Below are 18,812 nucleotides of genomic sequence, written 5' to 3'. Positions count from 1 at the left end.
TTCTGCCCTCTTCTTTCTTGAGTATGTTCCCAAGCCGGCCAAGGAATCACAGTGAGCTGCCTAGCCTAAGCCCTTGCTACTATGGGGTTGGGTAACAGAAGATGCACTGGGAGGGCAGGAGAGTGACAGTACCTCTGATACCCTGCTCACAGTTTTAATTAGAGTCACACCCAACCTGTACTTTCAGCTGCAGTGACCTCCTTTTGCCCTGGGGGGAATCTCTGCCCAAAGGATCTGTTTTTACCTTTTTGTCAATTTGTTGACAGCTCCTCATTCATCATCTTGCCTCTGCTAAATTGTATTTTGCTAATGTGTCACTGTTTAAATGGTATCAGGGTGAATGCGTAGGGTCTATACCCTCTGCTTGGCATTGATGACTCCAGTAAGAGCACTGCCTGAAGTAGATGGCATGTGACTTTGGCATCATGTGGGTCTGATTGATGTTTGTCGGATGTTAGTGGAGTAAATTACTGAATTAACCACGCACCGTGCGTCTACATGTTTGAAATATGCTAATTCTGAGCAGCAGCAGTGGACCAGTGCACAGATTGCTGATATGTTCACATCTGGTAGAGGAGGTCGGGATTGGGAGTTTGGTGCGAATCCTCTGCAAGCAATTTATCTTTTGGGAGATAGTTGGGGGCATAATGACTTTAACTGCTTGATAACCAAGAATCAAATGGGATGCTGGGCTGAGTTCAGTTGGCTACCCCGTGAAACTTTTGCAAACAGCAGTGTTTCAAGTGATGTGTGTGCGCTGGATGTCCACTTCTTAGTTTAGTTCAGTTTAGAGATACAGCACTGAAACAGGCCCTTCGGCCCACCGAGTCTGTGCCGACCATCAACCACCCATTTATACTAATCCTACACTAATTCCATATTCTTACTACATCCCCACCTGTCCCTATATTTCCTGTCCCTATATTTCCCTTACACCTACCTGTACTAGGGGCAATTTATAATGGCCAATTAACCTATCAACCAGCAAGTCTTTGGCATGTGGGAGGAAACCGGAGCACCCGGAGGAAACCCATGCAGACACAGGGAGAACTTGCAAACTCCATACAGGCAGTACCCAGAATTGAACCCGGGTCCCTGGAGCTGTGAGGCTGCGGTGCAAACCACTGCGCCACTGTTTTCTGGTGGCTGTTGAAGGGAACGGTGAGTCCTTGTTGTTGTAGCTGGCTGTGTACATGTGTGGTTACACACTACAACCTCTCCTGAACAACTTCCCTGTTGTGTCACGCGTCTGCTCATGCATTTTGCAATGCTGAGTTTAAAAAAAACAATGTTAACTTTGAAGGTTTGGAAATATTTGCTGGAGGAATTTGTTTACTGTACAATGAACAATGCGACAATGTGAATCTGACACACATACACAAGGAAAAGAATTGTGTTTGTCTACCAAATCATGGCTTTGTTTACCCAGCAGCTTTATTGTATCTCTCAAATATCGCAAAGCACTTTGAAGGGCACTGGCTGTTGCTGTGCAGGTACATTTCGCACGCAGTAAGATCCCACAAGCAGCCATTAGATGACTAGCCGATTAATTGGTTTCTCATTGAGAGAGGAATGTTGAGCATCTTCAAAAAAATACCAATGAATCTTTAACATCTCCAGAAGCCACAGTCTTTCCCAACAGTGCAGGTATCCATTCCTGCTGATCAGTTTAATTGCCCTCCTTTCTGTTTGCCTCAAGATCAGGAATGCCTTTCCTCTCCCTGTGCGACAGTGCCCAGACCTGTACACAATAGTCAAGGAATGACGGTTTGGTGTTTTGTATAAATTACCATCACTTACTGGCATTTCTGCTCTGATCCATGAGCTCTTCGCCAGAACCTGCTTAAGTTTTTTTTTAATCACCCTTTTTTTTTTATTGATTTAAGGGTATTCCCTACTAATAATTTCAGGCCCGTCCCCTGTGTCACTCCCTGCGGACTATCTCTGTTCACTTTGTATGGCTACTGTTGGTTTCATTTCCCCAGCTTCATGACTTTGTATTTTTCCACATTACATGACATCATCCCACTCTTTGGCTCCATTTCCTAAGTTGTCCAGTCCTCTGTACTTACTCCGCTAGTTCCAACGTTTATGACCGCTCCCAATTTGCTATTACCAGTATACTCGGGAGAGCTTTCTTGTATTTTTTTCTTCCACGTAATGTACATCAACAAAGTTAATGGCCCCTGTATTGATGACTAAAGGCCACCTCTTTCTGTTTTGACGCTACTCAACTAACCTACTCCCACTGAACCCTCTGACTCTGCTAGTTACTCATACAATTAGTAGCTTTCTCCAATCTATGCCCTTTGATCTTGTAATCTCCCCTGTGGCACTGTGTCAAAGGATTTTGCTAAAGTCTAAATAGATTAAACCTACCAAGTTCCCCCGCCTCATGTCAACTAACTCTTGTTACATCATCAAAGGGCTCGAATAGGTTTGTCGAGTAAGTTCTGCCACCTGTATAGCAGTGTTGACAACGACTTCCCATTCTCTGTGTCCCTTGATGCCTTCTCCTTCAGGATGCTTTGTGTTATTTACCCTCTCCTAATTATCAGAGGGCAAAAATCCCACATCTGTTCTCCTCTCGCACACCAGGAGCCTGCAACATGCAACTGGACAAACCCAAACCGTTTAAAATAACGACCAAAACTATAAAATCACAGCTGGTGATAAGTGGTCTCTTGGTTTGATCTTGTGCCAGGTGCACAGACGAGAAATCTTTAACCCTTAGTTCATGGGTTATCCTTCCGTCCACTTTTAGAAATTGACACCATTTTTCATCCCTTTCCAGTCCCTTCGCACAACTCCCGTGTTTAGTACGAAAGCAAAATACTGTGGATGCTGGAAATCGGAAATAAAAGCAGAAAATGCTGTAAATACTCAACATGTCAGGCAACATCTGTGGAGAGAGAAACAGTTTCAGGTCAATGAGGCTTATCCCAGACACTTCATCAGAAATGTGTGACTCATTTCAGTTGCCACCTGCTCTTTTCTGAGGTCCGATCAGGGCCTGGTGCCCTGCTCACTCTCTCAGCATCTCTGTCATCTCTCTGTGGCTAATTTCTGTATCTATCGGCTATTCTTCCTCTGTACTTTTTAAACTCTAACCTTTTACGGGGAAGATGCTTCTCGGAATGATTCATAAACCCTGTTGCAAGGGACACATTCTGAGCATTCCCAGAATCCCATTGTTTCCTTTGTCACCCTGGATTCCTCGATTCCAGGGAAACTTTCCACATTCTGTTTGTATGTTTGCTGCAATCCCATTTTACCTCCTCTGTTCTTTACCTTTTTCCTATGCTCACTTTAGCCTAAAAAACAACAGTGATCATATTCCTATTCATTGGCTGCGAAGCGCTTCGGCACATCCTAAGGATGTGAAAGGTGCTATATAAATGCAGTTCTTTTTTTTACTGCTCTATCACTCCCAGTTCATGCTGGAAGGAACTGGTATTGCCCCCCTCATGATTTTCTGTCCATTTTTACTTCCATGACACCATTTGTCAATCCATCTTTTTGTGGTTCCTTACTTATTCAGCTGTGGCTCAGTGGATAGCACTCTTGTCTCCAAGTCAGGAGGTTAAGCATTCAAGCCCCACTCCAGCAACTTGAGCACAAATACCAGGTTGACAGTGCAGCACTCCCTCCGTACTGCATTGGCCTGTCGGGCAACATGGAAAAAATCCTATTTCATTATTTGAAAAAGAGCGGGGGAGGGGGTTGTTGTGGCCAATATTTATCTCTCCATCAATATCACTGAACCAGGTGATTATGTCAATGCTGTTTGTGAGAGCTTGCTGAGGGCAAACTGGCTGCGTTTCCGACATTACAACAGTGACGACACTTCAAAAGTATTTTATTGGCTGTAAAGTACTTTGGGACCTGCTGAGGTTGTGAAAGGCGCTATATAAAGGCAAGTCGTTTCTTTTACTGTTCTTTTTAAACTCCATCATAGTTTGCATGCCCTGACTTTGACTTGACTCACCATTCCCTGGACTTTACAAAATAGCAGTATTGCCCCCTCCGTGTAGTTTCCACGACGACCTGAATCATGAAACATCCCATAATGAGTTTGCAGGGTGTCACCCATGAGATGCTGAAGCTTAAAGTCGTTGGGAAGTTGCCAAGGCGTGGGTTTTCCCCCACCATCGCCCCGGGCCCCCAGTTGCTAATCTGAGCTGTGCGACTGTAGGGAAACTCCCAACCAGCCATCTGTTTCTCGCAAAGACAGGGCAAGAAAATCGGTCAGCCGAAAGTCCAAGGGGTGGTCATCACCCACACTACCTAGCAACTGAGTAGGTGGAATCCTGGGATTTGCTCACTCATAGATTCTGAGCAGTACCAGAGAAAATAGCAAAGGCTGTCAAAATCACTCCAGACAAAAATAACTCTAAGGCAGAGTCCCTTTGATGGGAGGAGGATAGAAGCTGGCCTCATATTAATCCAACACATGAACCCTTCTGTTCCACCATATAGCAAAATATTTGTACCTGTTTATTATAAATTTCTCTCAACCATCCTTCCCCAGCCCGGAACTCTACATCAGCTGTTCCGTCATTCATGCCTTCGTGGGCAGCACCTTCTCCTCTGGGTCAGAAGGTTGTGGGTTCATCTCCCGCTCCAGAGAATTGAGCACAAAATCCAAGCTGACATTCCAGTGCAGTACAGAAGGAGTGCTGCACTGTTGGAGGTGCCATCTTTCGGATGAGACTTTGAACCAAGGTCCCATCTGCCCTCTCAGGTGAATGTAAAATATCCCACGGCACCATTTCGAAGAAGAGCAGGGGAGTTCTCCTCGGTGTCCTGGCCAATATTTATCCCTCAATCAACATCACTTAAAAAAAAAATTATCGGGCATTATCACATTCGTGGGAGCTTGCTGTGCATGAATTGGCTGCCATGTTTCCTACGTTACAACAGAGAGTACACTTCCAAAAGTTCTTCATTGGCTGTAATATGCTTTGGGACGTCCTGAAGTTGTGATAGGCGCTATATAAATACAAGTCTTTCCTTCTTTCATTTTGTTACACGAAAATAAACGTTAAAACAATTGGATTTACATAGCATCTTTAATATCCCAAGAGGCTTCACAAGTGTGTGAGCAGGTGGCGGGGGTGGGATTGATTTGGGGGAATCTCCATTCCAAACGTGGAAGCTTTTGAAGGTGGGGAGAGTCGGGATGTCTGGAGAGAGTCTCCTCCACTAAGTGTAAGACAGACGGCAGACAGGCGTGCGGGTTATGGGCTGGGGCTACACTTTGATTCTGTGCATTTTTTTGCAAATTGTGACATGTCGTGAGACGGTGGCCAGAAAAATATTGTTGTTACATTTTTACAGTGCTTCAACAGCCAACTATGTTGTGGTTTCAAGTTCAAGAATAGCAGCAATTGCTGGAGGCAAAATACCAAGCGCCTATTTAAAGGATAAAAGTTCCTGTTCTATGATGCTTTTGTTTGCACACGTGAGTGGAACACAGAATCAATAAAGAGCTAAGTCTGTCTGACGTCAGAGCCAAATGCCAAAAGTGAAGCGTCAATCTTAAGATACAACTGAAGCTCAGTTTTATATCTCATTAATCATGTGCTAATAGTATGCATGCCTAAGGGACCATCTCAAAATTACTGGCTCCTCCCAACGCTGCTGACAAAAACAACTTACATAGCCTTGAACATTAGAGAAAGAGGGGTGTGTAGGGAGATTGGACTCGGAGCAGAAGCTACAAGCGTCAGGAAGGTTAAAGAGAGCAATTTAATCAATTTAAGCAAGGCAGATGGCTTAATTGCAATCATTGGAAGCTTCATGGGTTTTACTGTAGGTTCCTCTTCTCAGCTTGAGGTCCTTGGAGGACAGGGGGAGAGAGGCAGTGCCAATTGGCGGACATGTTGGAGAACATCGAGGGCCGAAGGGCCTGTACTGCGCTGTAATGTTCTATGTAACAGTTATACCAGTCCACTCTCTCTCTTGAGCCTCTCACTGGCTGGCTGAAGGACAGCAATGGTTGAAACCCCCATGGTCAGTTTGGGAGGGAACTGAAGAAGGAATATTGAGGGCAAATCCTCAGCTGTTGCTCTTCCAGTGCAGATGAGAGCATGCTGGGAATGCATGAGCCTAATTCGCAGCCCTTCGGGAATTTCCCATGCACACCTGAATTTCCGAACCATTTTTCTACCAGGTGTGCTAGAGGTGAGAATTTACCTCTTTAAAATAAGAGTGAGTTGCTGAAAGTGGGGAGGGGGAGGGGGGGGGGGGAAAGCACAGGAACTTTAAGGCTGTTTTCAAGATCAGATGGGTGTGTGCTCTGGTTTAATATAATTTATGAGTGGATTGTTCCAAGATGTCAAACACTGGGTGTTGCAGGATAGAACTGGACCGCTAATCCACATTGTACAATAGCATTTAACACTTAAAAGTCATTGCATTCTGAGATCCCCAGCATATTATAGTGGTACAGGACAGGGGAGAATTCATTCAGCAAAAATTAAAATCTATGCATACCTGCAGGATTCATAAAATACACTTCTATCAAACTAGTGAAACATGTTTTCCCCTCCCATTCCCGCCACCTGGGAATGGTTTCATTAGTACAATATATTATTGCTCCCCCTCTTTCTGTGAGAATTTGACCCCTTTTCGGGAGGTGTGGGGGGCATTCAACCCAGATCAAGGCTTCAAGAGCAAAGCAGAGAAGATGAGAAAACCAAAATTGTTTATTTTCCACTGTTGCCCATTCCTTTACACAGGTCAATGATGAAGTGAGCATTTGTAGTTTCTGAGCTGAGGGAAAAGTCTAGTTTTCATTATTGAATTTACATAACGTAAGATTAATTGGCCTAATCCAATAACACGTCATGCCTAATTAGAATAATAATTGTATAATTGTCTAAGTTCAGTAAGGTTACTTCCTGTTATGTGACTGAATTAGCCTAATTTGTGTATGTAAATGATAACTAATGAGGACAGTTCATAGGTTTGTTATCCCCAATAAATGAATTATGATACCCTCCACGTTTCATTATTGCCTGTCAGTTTGGGTCAGCTAGTATCACTGCAAGGCACACTCCAGAAATTGGAGCACACCACAGCTGACAGTGCAGTACAGTACTGAGGGTGTGCTGCACTGCCAGAGGTGCTGACCTTTGTGTCAGCACAGAAGGAGGCTATTCTGCCCATCTTTGGCACAGCTGTCCTTTAAGCAGTGTGCTCTCTCAGGTGTGTCTCAAATCACTTCGCATACCATGAATTACTTCAAAGTGTGGTAACTGTTAGGGTAATCATTTTGCACAGCAAGATCCTACAAACAGCAAATGAGGTAAATAATCTGGTTTTTTTTTGGGTGATGTTGGTTAGAATCATAGAATGACACAGCACAGAAGGAGGCCATTCAGCCCACCAAACTCTTGTGCCAACTCTTCAAAAGAGCTTTGTGGGTAGGGGTGGAGCTGGGCGCATGTTGACTAGGACCCTGCTTGTCTCACTTTCCAGTTAAATGGGCAGAGTAGGTAGTTGGGGAAGATTGGGTAGTTGGGTTACACCGTGTGCCAGGACATCAATGTACTGGGTCACGGGTTTGGGAATATGAGCTTCCTTGACTAATCCTTTCATAATGCATTACTGATCTCTGACATCTTAGCTTGGGATGGCAGTGTTAACATGTTCCCTTTAGTTGGGCGAAACATCTCAATATAGGTGAAGGAAATCACAATTTCTGAAAAGGGATGGGGGAAAATCGGACAAGACAACAACAACTTGCATTTATATAGTAATATAAAAGCAAAATACTGCGGATGCTGGAAATCTGAAACAAAAACAAGAAATGCTGGATTCACTCAGCAGGTCTGGCAGCATCTGTGGAAAGAGAAGCAGAGTTAACGTTTCGGGTCAGTGACCCTTCTTCGGAACGTTCCGAAGAAGGGTCACTGACCCGAAACGTTAACTCTGCTTCTCTTTCCACAGATGCTGCCAGACCTGCTGAGTGAATCCAGCATTTCTTGCATTTATATAGTGCCTTTAATGGAGTAAGACATCCCAAGGTGCTTCACAGGAGTGCAATTGACCAAAGATTGACACCGAGCCAAAGAAGGAGGCATTAAGACATCTGTCCAAAAGCTTGGTCAAAGAGGTACGTTTTAAAGAGCGCCTTTAAAGGGGAAGAGGGGGAGGTGGAGAGGTTTTGGGGAGGGAATTCCAGAGCTTGGGTTTTTACAGAATGATCAGGAATTAGGGGAAATGGTTCTGTGATTAGTCAGAGTTAGTTTTTAGCAGCCTTAAAAAGGAGGAGCTTCCGAGTGACAAATGAGAATGTGGCAAAGAACTTCCTACGCTTTTTGTAATCAAAGGAGGTTTAGAGACAGTCCCTAATGTGGGTGTTCAGCTGTTATTCTGGCCACTGCCTTGTGCCTGGGAGGTGCTATAAAACATGATCTTCCTCAAACAGTGAAGTGCCGCTTCAAACCTGTTGGGTCGGTTGCTTTGCAAAGGAAGCAGTCCAAAGGGGGAAGGACTTAAGTCTTATTTACAAAGAGTCTAAGCCACACACACAGTTGGTTCATGAGAGAGAGGGGGAGCAGGGGAACTCCGCCGGGAATTCATTTGGGGAAGTTTGCTTCACTTGACCTGCAGCCCCCAGAGCAGTGATTGTTCAGCGTCTCACTGAGTCACAAGAGAGAGCAGAACGTGTCGTTGCTGAGGATGAGGGTAAGGAGTTACTTTATTTCACATTTGTTGTTTGGATTTCAGTGTGAGAATCTTTCAAATTCTCTTTGAACTTCAGTATTTGAACTTCTTATAAACAGATTCTATGCTGTGTATTCCTCAATGCTAATCTGTAAGTGTACAGTAAACTCTGAACATTCCCCTGTCTGGTCCTGTGGACCCCTTGTATTCCTCAATGTTAACTCCTGTATGTGTAGAGTAAACAAGTACTGGCCATTCCCCCTGTCTGGTCCTGTGTATCCCCTGTATTCTTCAATACTAACTCCTGTATGTGTACAGTCAACGCTGAACATTCCCCTGTCTGGTCCTTTGGACCCCTTGTATTCCTCCGTGCTAACTCCTGTACAGATAGGGGTAGCTTGTACCCATTAGACACAGAGTCTCAACCATGACGGTTATACGTAGCAATGGAAAATCAGGCTGTGAAACAGGTGCATTAATCTAGAGCTCCTGACATGCAGTTTGTGAAAATCCGCCCCATACTGTATACACAGTGAAAGCAGACTGTTTATTTGGTACTGTCTCGGTGCTAACTCCTGTATAAACACTCGGTAAGGGTGACTGCTTAGGGAACTATAAGCAAGGGTTAAACCCTGCTTGTTCCTTCCATCTGGTACTGTCTGCCTCCTGTGTGTCTCAGATCTAACTCCTGTCTATGTAGTGAGTAAAGATCGGTCATGGAGAAAGCACAAAGCTGAGAAACGGCATTCAGTAAAGACACATAATCCAGGCTGACACTCCAGTGCAGTAATGAGGGTGTGCTGCATTATCAGAGGTGCCGTCTTTCTAATGAGACATATGAAACCAAGGCTCCGTCTGCTTTCTGAGGTGGACATAAAAGATCCCGTGGCAGTATTTGAAGAAGAGCAGGGAAGTTCTCCCTGGTGCCCTGGTCAATATTTATTCCTGAGCACAAACTACCAAACAAAAAGATTCCCCAGAGATCTATCTCAGTTACTGTTTGTGGGATCTTGCTGTGCACTGCAGCATTTACCTATTTAACAACAGTGACTACACTGGACCAGAGGAAAATTGGGATGTTCTGGGGACACGATGAGCTGCTATATGAATGCATGTTGATTCTTTCACCTTTATTTAATGCAGAGTATTTACTGGCGTAATGTGTTGTGTATTTAAGTGCCAATTCTCATCAATGCCCATTAAACAACTTGTTAAATACTGGCCCTGTGCCTTGGGATGTTTGGCTGTGTAAGTGTGGGCAATATCTGTATGTGGTTTGGTGTCTTGTGCAAGTCTCAGTAACTGCTCATGCCAACTTTAGCTGATATTTGGTACAGTACTGTAGTGATAAACCACTGATGCACGATGCGATGACCTAAAGAAAGAATTAGCGTTTATATAGCGCTTCTCATTACCTCCGGATGTCCCAAAGTGCTTTACAGCCAATGAAGTACTTCTGCAATGTTGTAATGTAGGAAACGCAGCAGCCAATTTGCACATAGCAAGATCCCACAAACAGCGACGTGATAACTTGTTTCATTGATGTTGGTTGAGGGATAAACATTGGCTAGGACAGCAGGGAGAGCTCTTATCAAAATAGTGCAACGGGATCATTTCGATACACCTGAGTGGGTAAATGGGGCCTCGGTTTAACATCTCCCCAAAAGACAGCACCTCCGACAGTACAGCACTCCCTCAGTACTGCACTGTCGTGTCAACCTAGGTTTGGTGCTCAAATCTGCGGAGTGGGACTTGAACCCTCAATGTTCTCACTCAGAGACAAGAGTGTTAGCCCTGGCCCCTAAGCTGCCTTTCCGCTGGCTTTGTATCCTTCTATCTCCAAACTCACCCGCACTTTGCGAGATTGGGCATCTCCAAGTACTTACAAGTTGTTTACGTAGTGAAGAAGTAATTGGTTATGGGGCATCAGATGCTGTGTAAGTGCCACATTATACCAGTTGGGCACAGGCTGGGTACATGGTGTGCACATACATGTCATTTTTCTAAGAAGCCTCCTGACTTTGCCAAGATGAAGAAGTGAGATAGTTGTGTATTTTTAACTTGCTGCATTTACAAGGCGGTTGAACTGTGAGCAACACATTGGAATGTGAATGAGCCGGTGTTTCTTCCTGTGTGGGACACTGGATACTTTAAAAATGTTGTTTATTTTCTTTAAGAGTTGCCCCTGTCCTTCACAACCTTCGTCATTCCCAAGCTGAAATGGTTGGGGACCGGGGGCAGTTGTGGGGGGGGGGGGTGGAGGGTGTGGGGGGTAGTGGGGGTGCAGTCAATGTGTCACACGCCGCCTGGCTCTGCCACTGTTGCTGGGTAAATGCCCAGGGGGGGGTGCAGTTTAGTGACGTGCTGCATTTTGCCCGTCCCCATCTCTCCTCTGACAGTCTGCAGAGTTCTATCCTGGATGGGCCAAATGGCTTTTCTTCCCGCTCATCCTTGATGTTTACGTCCCAAAAAATTAGGTGGTGTGATGTTATTGTGCACTTTAAAAAAAAACAATTCTTGAGATGAGGGCATCATTGGCAAGGCCAGGACTAATTGCCCATCCCTAGGTGCTAGGTGTCCTTGAGGAGGTGGTAGTGGCTGTTCTTGAACCGCTGCTGGCCGCGTGGTGAAGGTGCTTTCACAGTGCTGTTCGGGAGGGAGGTCCTGGATTTTGACCCAGCGATGATGAAGGAAGGAACGATGTATTTCAAAGTTGGGATGGTGTGTGACTTGGAGGGGAAGCTGGAAGAGATGGTGTCCCCATTAACATCTCAATGTTACACAGCGGAGCTTCCAGACATGTTCTGTGTAATGGAATCGACATAGAGGCACCCATTCATGGCCCAGTTACAGCCTCACCATGCCTTAACCCAGCTCATTGTACCCAGACACATCCAGCTATTCAATGATTATTCCAATCAGAACATTTGAGTATATCAGCCGATTGCTGTGTACAAACCTGGATCAGGGTGTTATGAAGGAATAAGTTGTAAAATTTTAAAGTCAATGTCACCTCTGGTATCAATCATCTCACCAGTATTTTCACCTTGCACGCGATGCTATCTCATGGCACAGCACACCAATCTCCTCCTGTCTGACAATCTCACAGATCATTGAGTCATACAGCACAGAAGGAGACCATTCGCCCCTTTGTCCCTGTGCCAGCTCTCTCTGTCAGAGCTATCCAACTAGTCCCACTCCCCTGCTCCCTCCCCATTGCCTTGCAAATATTTTCTTCTTTTTAAATCCAAATCTATATCCGATTCCAATATCAAGAAGGTTTCTGTTCAGCTTATGTTGTTCATATTTTGGCTAAGGTGCTTGAACATTGACTGGAAGGTGGCTCTCAATGAACTGCCAGGTTCCATCAGCCACAAGAGGGAGCCCCCCCCCCCTCCCCCCACAACTGGCACTGACATGGCTTCACGTTGGAATGAATTTATAGTTATGTGAATAGACTGGAGAAGCTGGGGTTAATATCCTTGGAGCAAAGAAGGCTAAGAGGAGATTTAATAGAAGTGTTCAAAATTATGAAGTGCTTAGATAGAGTAAATAAGGAGAAACTGTTTTCCAGCGGCTGAAGGGTCGATAACCAGAGGACACAGATTTAAGGTGACTGGCAAAAGCACCAAAGGTGACATAAGGAAAAAACTATTTTATGCAATGAGTGGTTAGGATTTGGAATGCACTATCTGATTGGGTGGTGGATACGGATTCAATAGTCGCCTTCAAAAGGGAGTTTGATAAATACTCGGAGAAAAAATTGCTGGGATATGGGGAAAGAGCAGGAGAATGAGACTAACTGGATTGCTCTTCGAAAGAGCCGATGCAGACACCAGGGGCCGAATGGCCTCCTCCTGTGCTATATTATTCTGTGTATTAAAACCCTTTTTTTTAATTGGGGGATGGCCTGTGCCTTAAAAAAAACTTTCCAGGGAGTGCTATGTGTGTGTTTTTTTTTCCCTCCATGTTTGACCTGGGAGCAGGAAGTGGCGCTAATGTAGCTGGAGTTGTTTTCTTTAACCTGCTTCGCATTTTGGTCCTGAACACTGGCTTGTTTTGGTAGTGGGCAAGTTTCCTGTCGTGCAGGGCAGTTGCACACAATACAGGGGTTAATCCTGGCTGATGAACAGGGTCAGGGAGTGATATAGGAAGTACTGAGGGCATTATGTTATCCAAACAGGGCTTGTTCTGCAGTCTCCTGAGCGGCTTCTAATGGCTTTCTACACACTGTCTATTTTATATAAAAAGAAAGAACTTACACTTATATAGCACCTTTCACAACCTCAAGACGTCCCAAAGGGCTTTACAGCCAGCAAAATACTTTTTCCGAGCACTGTCACTATTATAACAAAGCACGATCCCACAAACAGAAATGTGATAAATGATCAGATAATTTGTTTCCTTTTAATAAAAAAAAACTGTTGGAAATCTGAAATTTAAAAACAGAAAATTCGGGATATATTCGGCTAGTCTGTCAGAATCTGAAAAGTACAGGTTAATATTTCAGATGGCCACCGATTGATCACAAACACACCTGTTCTCTTCACAGGTGCTGATGGATGCAGTGCGTATTACTGGAATGTTCTGTTTCTGCCTCGGGTTCAATATAGTTCGAGGCCCCGTCCATAACCCTCTTCTCTCTAAACCTTCCCTTTTCTAATATTCATAACCCATCCCCTCTATCCTTGGGATCATAATGAGGATTTTTCAGGCAGATATCTAGATACCTCAGCTGCCAACCTGTGGAGGTCTTTGCTATGTGCTGTTGCTATTTGCTATTGGACACTGACAGGACATTAGACCAAGTCCGCACATTATCTTAAGCTCATAGCCTTGATTTTATTACAGGACCTCAGATAAATCATATATTAAAAAAAAAGTAAAACCTATTGTTGGCTGGCTTCAAATGATCTCTGCAGTGAATGTAGCCAAGAAATGCTGCACATTTGATAAGTTCTATACCTCAGACAGTACGTTTTAACATGTACATTGTTGATTCGCCTCAGTAACTAGGGTTGCCTACTTTGGTTGGACGTATTTCTGGAGTTGGCATCACATGACCTCCTGCTTCCAACTATCTCACCCCTACACTCCTGCCATTGGCCGCCCAACACACCCATCCTTCCTATGCCAATTGGAGCAAATAGATCCAATATCTGATTGGATGTTTCTTGACTGTCAGTCAGTCTTTTATCCTCATGTCTGCTGTGACTGAGCCAAGGTGGGAAGAGCTTGGCCTGCCCATGATAGCTTGGTATTGACAGTGGTGATATAGCCAACTATAGTCATCCCAGACAGGGAGGATATGAAAGGTATAATGGATTATCTGGTCTTTAATCTGTTTGTGGGATCTTGCTGTGTGCAAGCTGTTTTGTTTCCTACATTACAACAGTGACTACACTTCAAAAGTACTTCAGCTGTAAAACGAGTTGGGAGGTCATGGGGTCGTGAAAGGCGCGAGATAAATGCAAATCTGTGTTTCTTCACGGAAGGAACGGGAAGCTACTTGTTACATTAAAGTGCAAGGATGTTCCCAAGCCATTCACACTTTTTCCTCTCTCTCTCTTTCTAGGAAACTATGCCCCAGACGTCAATTTTCCCAAGCATGCTTGGTACCAGTTGTAGTGGTCATGTGCAACCAGATATGGAGGAGAAATGTGGAGACCCGGTGTACCAGGATGGCAGTCTAGTTTCAGGGTCCCTTGAGGTGCTCATTGAGCACTTGGTGCCCACGGTTGACTATTATCCTGATGTGAGTATTTTGCCCAGGTTAATCCTCTCGCTCTTTAACCATCAGAATGTTGTTTATTTTGATCAGTGTGATTTACCTGGATGGTTTTCCTCCATTTTATAGGAACAGGAAGAGGCCATTTAGCCTTTCGAGCCTTTTCTGTCATTCAATGAGATCATGGCTGATCTGTGATCTAACTCCATATACCCCTCTTTGGCTAAAATTTTATCTCAGTTTTAAAATTAATAATTGATTTGGGATCAATTGCCTTTTGCAGAAGAGAATTCCAAACTTCTACCACCCTTTGTGCATAGAAGTGTTTCCTAATTTCACTTCTGAAAGATCTGGCTTTAATTTTTTATACTATCCCCTCAAGTCCTGGACTCCCCAACTAATGGAAATAGTTTCTCTCTATCCATACTATCTGATCCCCTTAATATCTTGAAAACTTTGATCAAATCACCCCTTAACCTTCTAAATTCCAGGGGAAATACACCCCTAGTTTGTTTAATCTCTCCTCCTAGCTTAATCCTTGGAGTCCATACTCAAATTTGAGCCTCGTTACTGCCAAAGCTTCCTGACCAGTATTTGATTAAAACATGAGAAACATCAGGGATGAGAAAAAGTCATTTGCCCCATTTGCAGCTCATCCCTCTGGTACATTAACTCTCCAATCACAGGAGACACGGGCGCAAAGACACGGGCACTGATGTATGGATTCTTAAATTATTGGTCAGGAGTTGGTCTCTCTGTATTTTAGACCATATATTTATGATGGGATTACAGCCTCCCCTGATGTAGTTTCAGGACCATCATCCAGTTCTGGTGAATGAAAATGTATCTGTTTCTCTCCTTCTCCATAGAGAACGTATATCTTCACCTTTCTGCTGAGTTCACGTGTCTTCATCCACCCTCAGGAGTTGCTGGCAAAAGTTGGGCAGATCTGCGCAAAACAGCTAGAGATGGGAACTGAGGCGGATAAGGTACAGAGCAGAATATGGCAACCTTTTAGCTTTGTTATTCACCTCCAGTATACAGCAGGTGAGAAACAAGAAATCCGCTACAGCCACTGCTGTTTGGATTGTGTGTATCTCAGTGACCACTGCATTAGCGGAGTACTGAGTAAACACTTGGAGTTCACCCATGCAACATACGAACAAGAGGAGTTCATTCAGTTCCACCACTTCTCTCCATTCCTCCACTGTTGTTAAATTATCAGACTGCTTATCCAATATCCAGTACTGGATGAGCAGAAATTTCCTCCAATTAAATATTGGGAAGACTGAAGCCATTGTTTTCAGTCCCTGCTCCAAACTCTGTTCACAAGCTATTGACTCCATCCCTCTCCCTGGCAACAGTCTGAGATTAAGCCAGTCCGTTTGCAACCTTGATGTCAAATTTAACCCCGAGATTAGCTTCTGACCTCATAATTCTGCGATCCCTAAGACCAGCTATTTCCACCTCCATAACATTGCCAAACTTTAGCTCATCTGCTGAAACCCTCATTCATGCTTTCATTACCTCTGGACTTGACAATTCAAACGTACTCCTGGCTGGTCTCCCACATTCTACTCTCTGTAAACTTGAGATCATCCAAACTCTGCTGCCTGTGTCATAACTCACAGCCAGTCCTGTTCCCCTATCACCCCCGTGCTCGCTGACCTCCATTGGCTCCCGGGTAAGTAACGTCTTGATTTTAAAATTCTCATCCTTGTTTTCAAATCCCTCCATGACCTCACCCCCTCCCTATCTTGTAATCTCCTCCAGCCCTACAACCCTCCGATATATCTGTGCTCCTCTAATTCTGGTTTTTGCGCATCCCTGGTTTTAATCGCTCCACCACTGGTGGCCGTGCCCTAAGCTCTGAGATACCCTCCCTACACCTCTCTGCCTCACTTTCCTCTTTTTAAGACACTCATCAAAACTTCCCTCTTTGACCAAGCTTTTGGCCATCTGACTTAGTATCTTCTTTTGTTGTTCGGTGTCATACTTTGTTTTATAATGTTCCTGTGAAGCGCTTTAGGAGAATTTATTACGTTAAAGGTGCTATATAAATATAAGTTGTTGTTGTTTTAGCCTGCTTCAGCATTCAACTAAATCATGGCTGATCTGTGCCTCAATTTAATCTTCCTGCTTTTTGGTGCCAGGCAGGTTGCCAAGGCAGTGGACAAAGGTCAGGTGGGCAGGTGCCCAGATTTGTTTTTGGAAATAACTGGTGGCCACCTTAAGTTGGAATGCTGCTCAGAAGCCTCGTCTGGTACCGAGAACACATCTTGTGCCCAGGGCACGACTCGCCCCCATGTGCCCCCCCCCACCCCACCCTTCCCCCCAAACTGGGACATGTTCTGCTCTTCCTTGAACAAGGCAATGCGATGCCCGCCTGAAAGACCAGACAGGACCTGGGTTTAGCGCTTGTAGGGCAGCATGGTTTCTTTTTTGAGTTCCTGTTTCTTTACTGAAGAATTAAACTCCAGCAAATGAAGGGAGAAAAGAAAGACTCTTAGCAACAGAACTCCGCCTGCAGCATGCGCTCAATGACAGGGGGCTTGCTGTGAAATCTGAAAACGTGTTTTTGACAAGAGACTCAAAATGTATGCGCCTGCAGCCAAACTCGTGAAATCTGGCAGCTCTGACAAACTCGCTATTTGTTCAACGGGAATGGTCTGTGAGACAGAAATGTGATTTTACACAACGTTGCTGCGAAATATGGAAATATTCTGCTGGGTAACAGAAGGGAGTTTTAACAGTTCTCTGGTTAGATCCATGCCTGCCTGTGGCAAATGACTGTGACTCATCTGTTTTTGTCTTCAGTATCTGGGAAGTACATAAAGAATTTTCTTTTTTTTTTTGTAAGTGTCTTGCACCACCTCAGGATATCCTAAAGTATTCGACAGCCAGCGAGGGCATTTTTGAAGTGTAGTCACTGTTGTAATGTAGGACACATGGCAGCCAATTTGCGCACAGCAAGCTCCCATGAACAGCAATGTGATAATGACCAGATAATCTGCTTTAGTGATGTTGATTGAGGGATAAATCTTGGCCAGGAGACTGGGGATAACTCCCCTGCTCTTCTTCGAAATAATGGGATATTTTAGGTCCACCTGAGAGGGCAGACGGTGCCTTTGTTTTAATATTTCACCCAAAAGATGGCACCTCAGACAGTACAGCACTCCCTCAGTTCTGCATTGGAGTGTCAGCCTAGCTTTTTATGCTCAAGGGTCTGGAGTGGGACTTGAACCCACAAACCTCTGATTATTCAGAGGCAAGATTGCTACCAATGAGCCATCACTGTTGAAAGCCCCCTCTCCTTCATCCTCCCATGCACTGCTGTGCAGTGCAGACTCGTACTTGTACCACTGTCTACGTTCCTGTATGGAGCCCCATGTTAGTGGCTCCAGAGCCATCTCTGCCACACGGCAGGGTGAAGTCAAACATTGGATCTGTTGGTGTCTGGTCCTTCCAACAAAAGACAGGTCAGCATTTCAGGTGTGAATCTTTGGTCAAAACTGTGTTAAGGGGAGGGACCTTGCACATGAGACACTTCACAAGTGTTGACGCACCTATCGTGTCCAGCATTTTATGGATTTTATTTCAGATTTGCAGTTTTTTTTTCTTGCTGTCCGTTTATGTACAGTTTGGGACAGCAATTAAGATCAGAACTTTTCTTGAACAGTGCACTGCTGCTCCTGTAACCCAGTCAGATCTTTCCTGTAGGTCATGGGTTGACGCATTTGGTGAGGGCGCGTTGGCACATTTGAATGGAAATTATTTGTCTGCTGGTTTGATGAAGGCATCAATCTATTTAGTTTAATAACGCACTGAGAAAGTAAATGAAACGTAACAACGACTTGCATTTATATAGCCCCTTTAAAGACATTAAAGATGTCCCAGGGAGCTTCACAGGAGCGTTATCAGATAAAGTTTGAAACCGAGACATATAAGGAGATATTAAGACAGGTGGAGGTGGATTTTAAGGAGTATGTTAAAGGAAAAGAGAGGGGTTTAGGGAAGGAATTCAAGAGCTTGAGGCCTGGGTAGCTGAAGGCATGTTACACAGTCACGGGTTAATCACTAAAGCCACACAGCACAATTGCAGCCTGGGGTTTTCCTCTGCTTTCAGTACTTTTTTCGCTCTTCACTGTTATTCTAATTCCTCTCCTTTCTTTTTTTTTTATTTTCCTTCTTCACTTGCCTTCTTCCTTCACTTTCCCCCCACTCCGTGTCCCCCTTGCCCCTGGATCCTCCCTTTCGGTCTGGTGGTTTCCTCTTCACCTGCTTGCACCTATTGGTTGACATAGACAGTAAAATGAGAGCATTGTTTTTAAAACGTCTATAGATTTGGGCACATTAGAACGAGTAACAGGCAAACTGACCATCAGTACAAGTTACTAATTCTCTGGAT

The 18,812-nt window shown here is 44.4% G+C and overlaps 1 protein-coding gene across 3 annotated transcripts in view; it reads left to right on the top strand.

Moving 5' to 3' along the window:
- Positions 1–18,812, top strand: part of LOC137355430 (ras-GEF domain-containing family member 1A-like) — a 57,281-nt gene that overhangs the window by 17,435 nt on the left and 21,034 nt on the right. Inside the window, exons 1-3 of one of the 3 annotated variants that reach the window (XM_068020482.1) lie at positions 8,378–8,697; positions 14,252–14,431; positions 15,274–15,393. In XM_068020482.1, coding sequence (XP_067876583.1) covers positions 8,692–8,697; positions 14,252–14,431; positions 15,274–15,393 — 306 coding nt within the window. In that variant the 5' untranslated portion in view covers positions 8,378–8,691. Of the gene's footprint in view, positions 1–8,376; positions 8,698–14,251; positions 14,432–15,273; positions 15,394–18,812 lie in introns of those variants that run through there. The other 2 variants (XM_068020483.1, XM_068020484.1) reach the window with 2 other exon arrangements.

Source organism: Heterodontus francisci, chromosome 42 (assembly GCF_036365525.1).
Source record: "Heterodontus francisci isolate sHetFra1 chromosome 42, sHetFra1.hap1, whole genome shotgun sequence".
Taxonomy (NCBI): domain Eukaryota; kingdom Metazoa; phylum Chordata; class Chondrichthyes; order Heterodontiformes; family Heterodontidae; genus Heterodontus; species Heterodontus francisci.
Note: the sequence above shows the minus strand (reverse complement) of the source record. Positions and strands in the feature narration are given on the sequence as shown.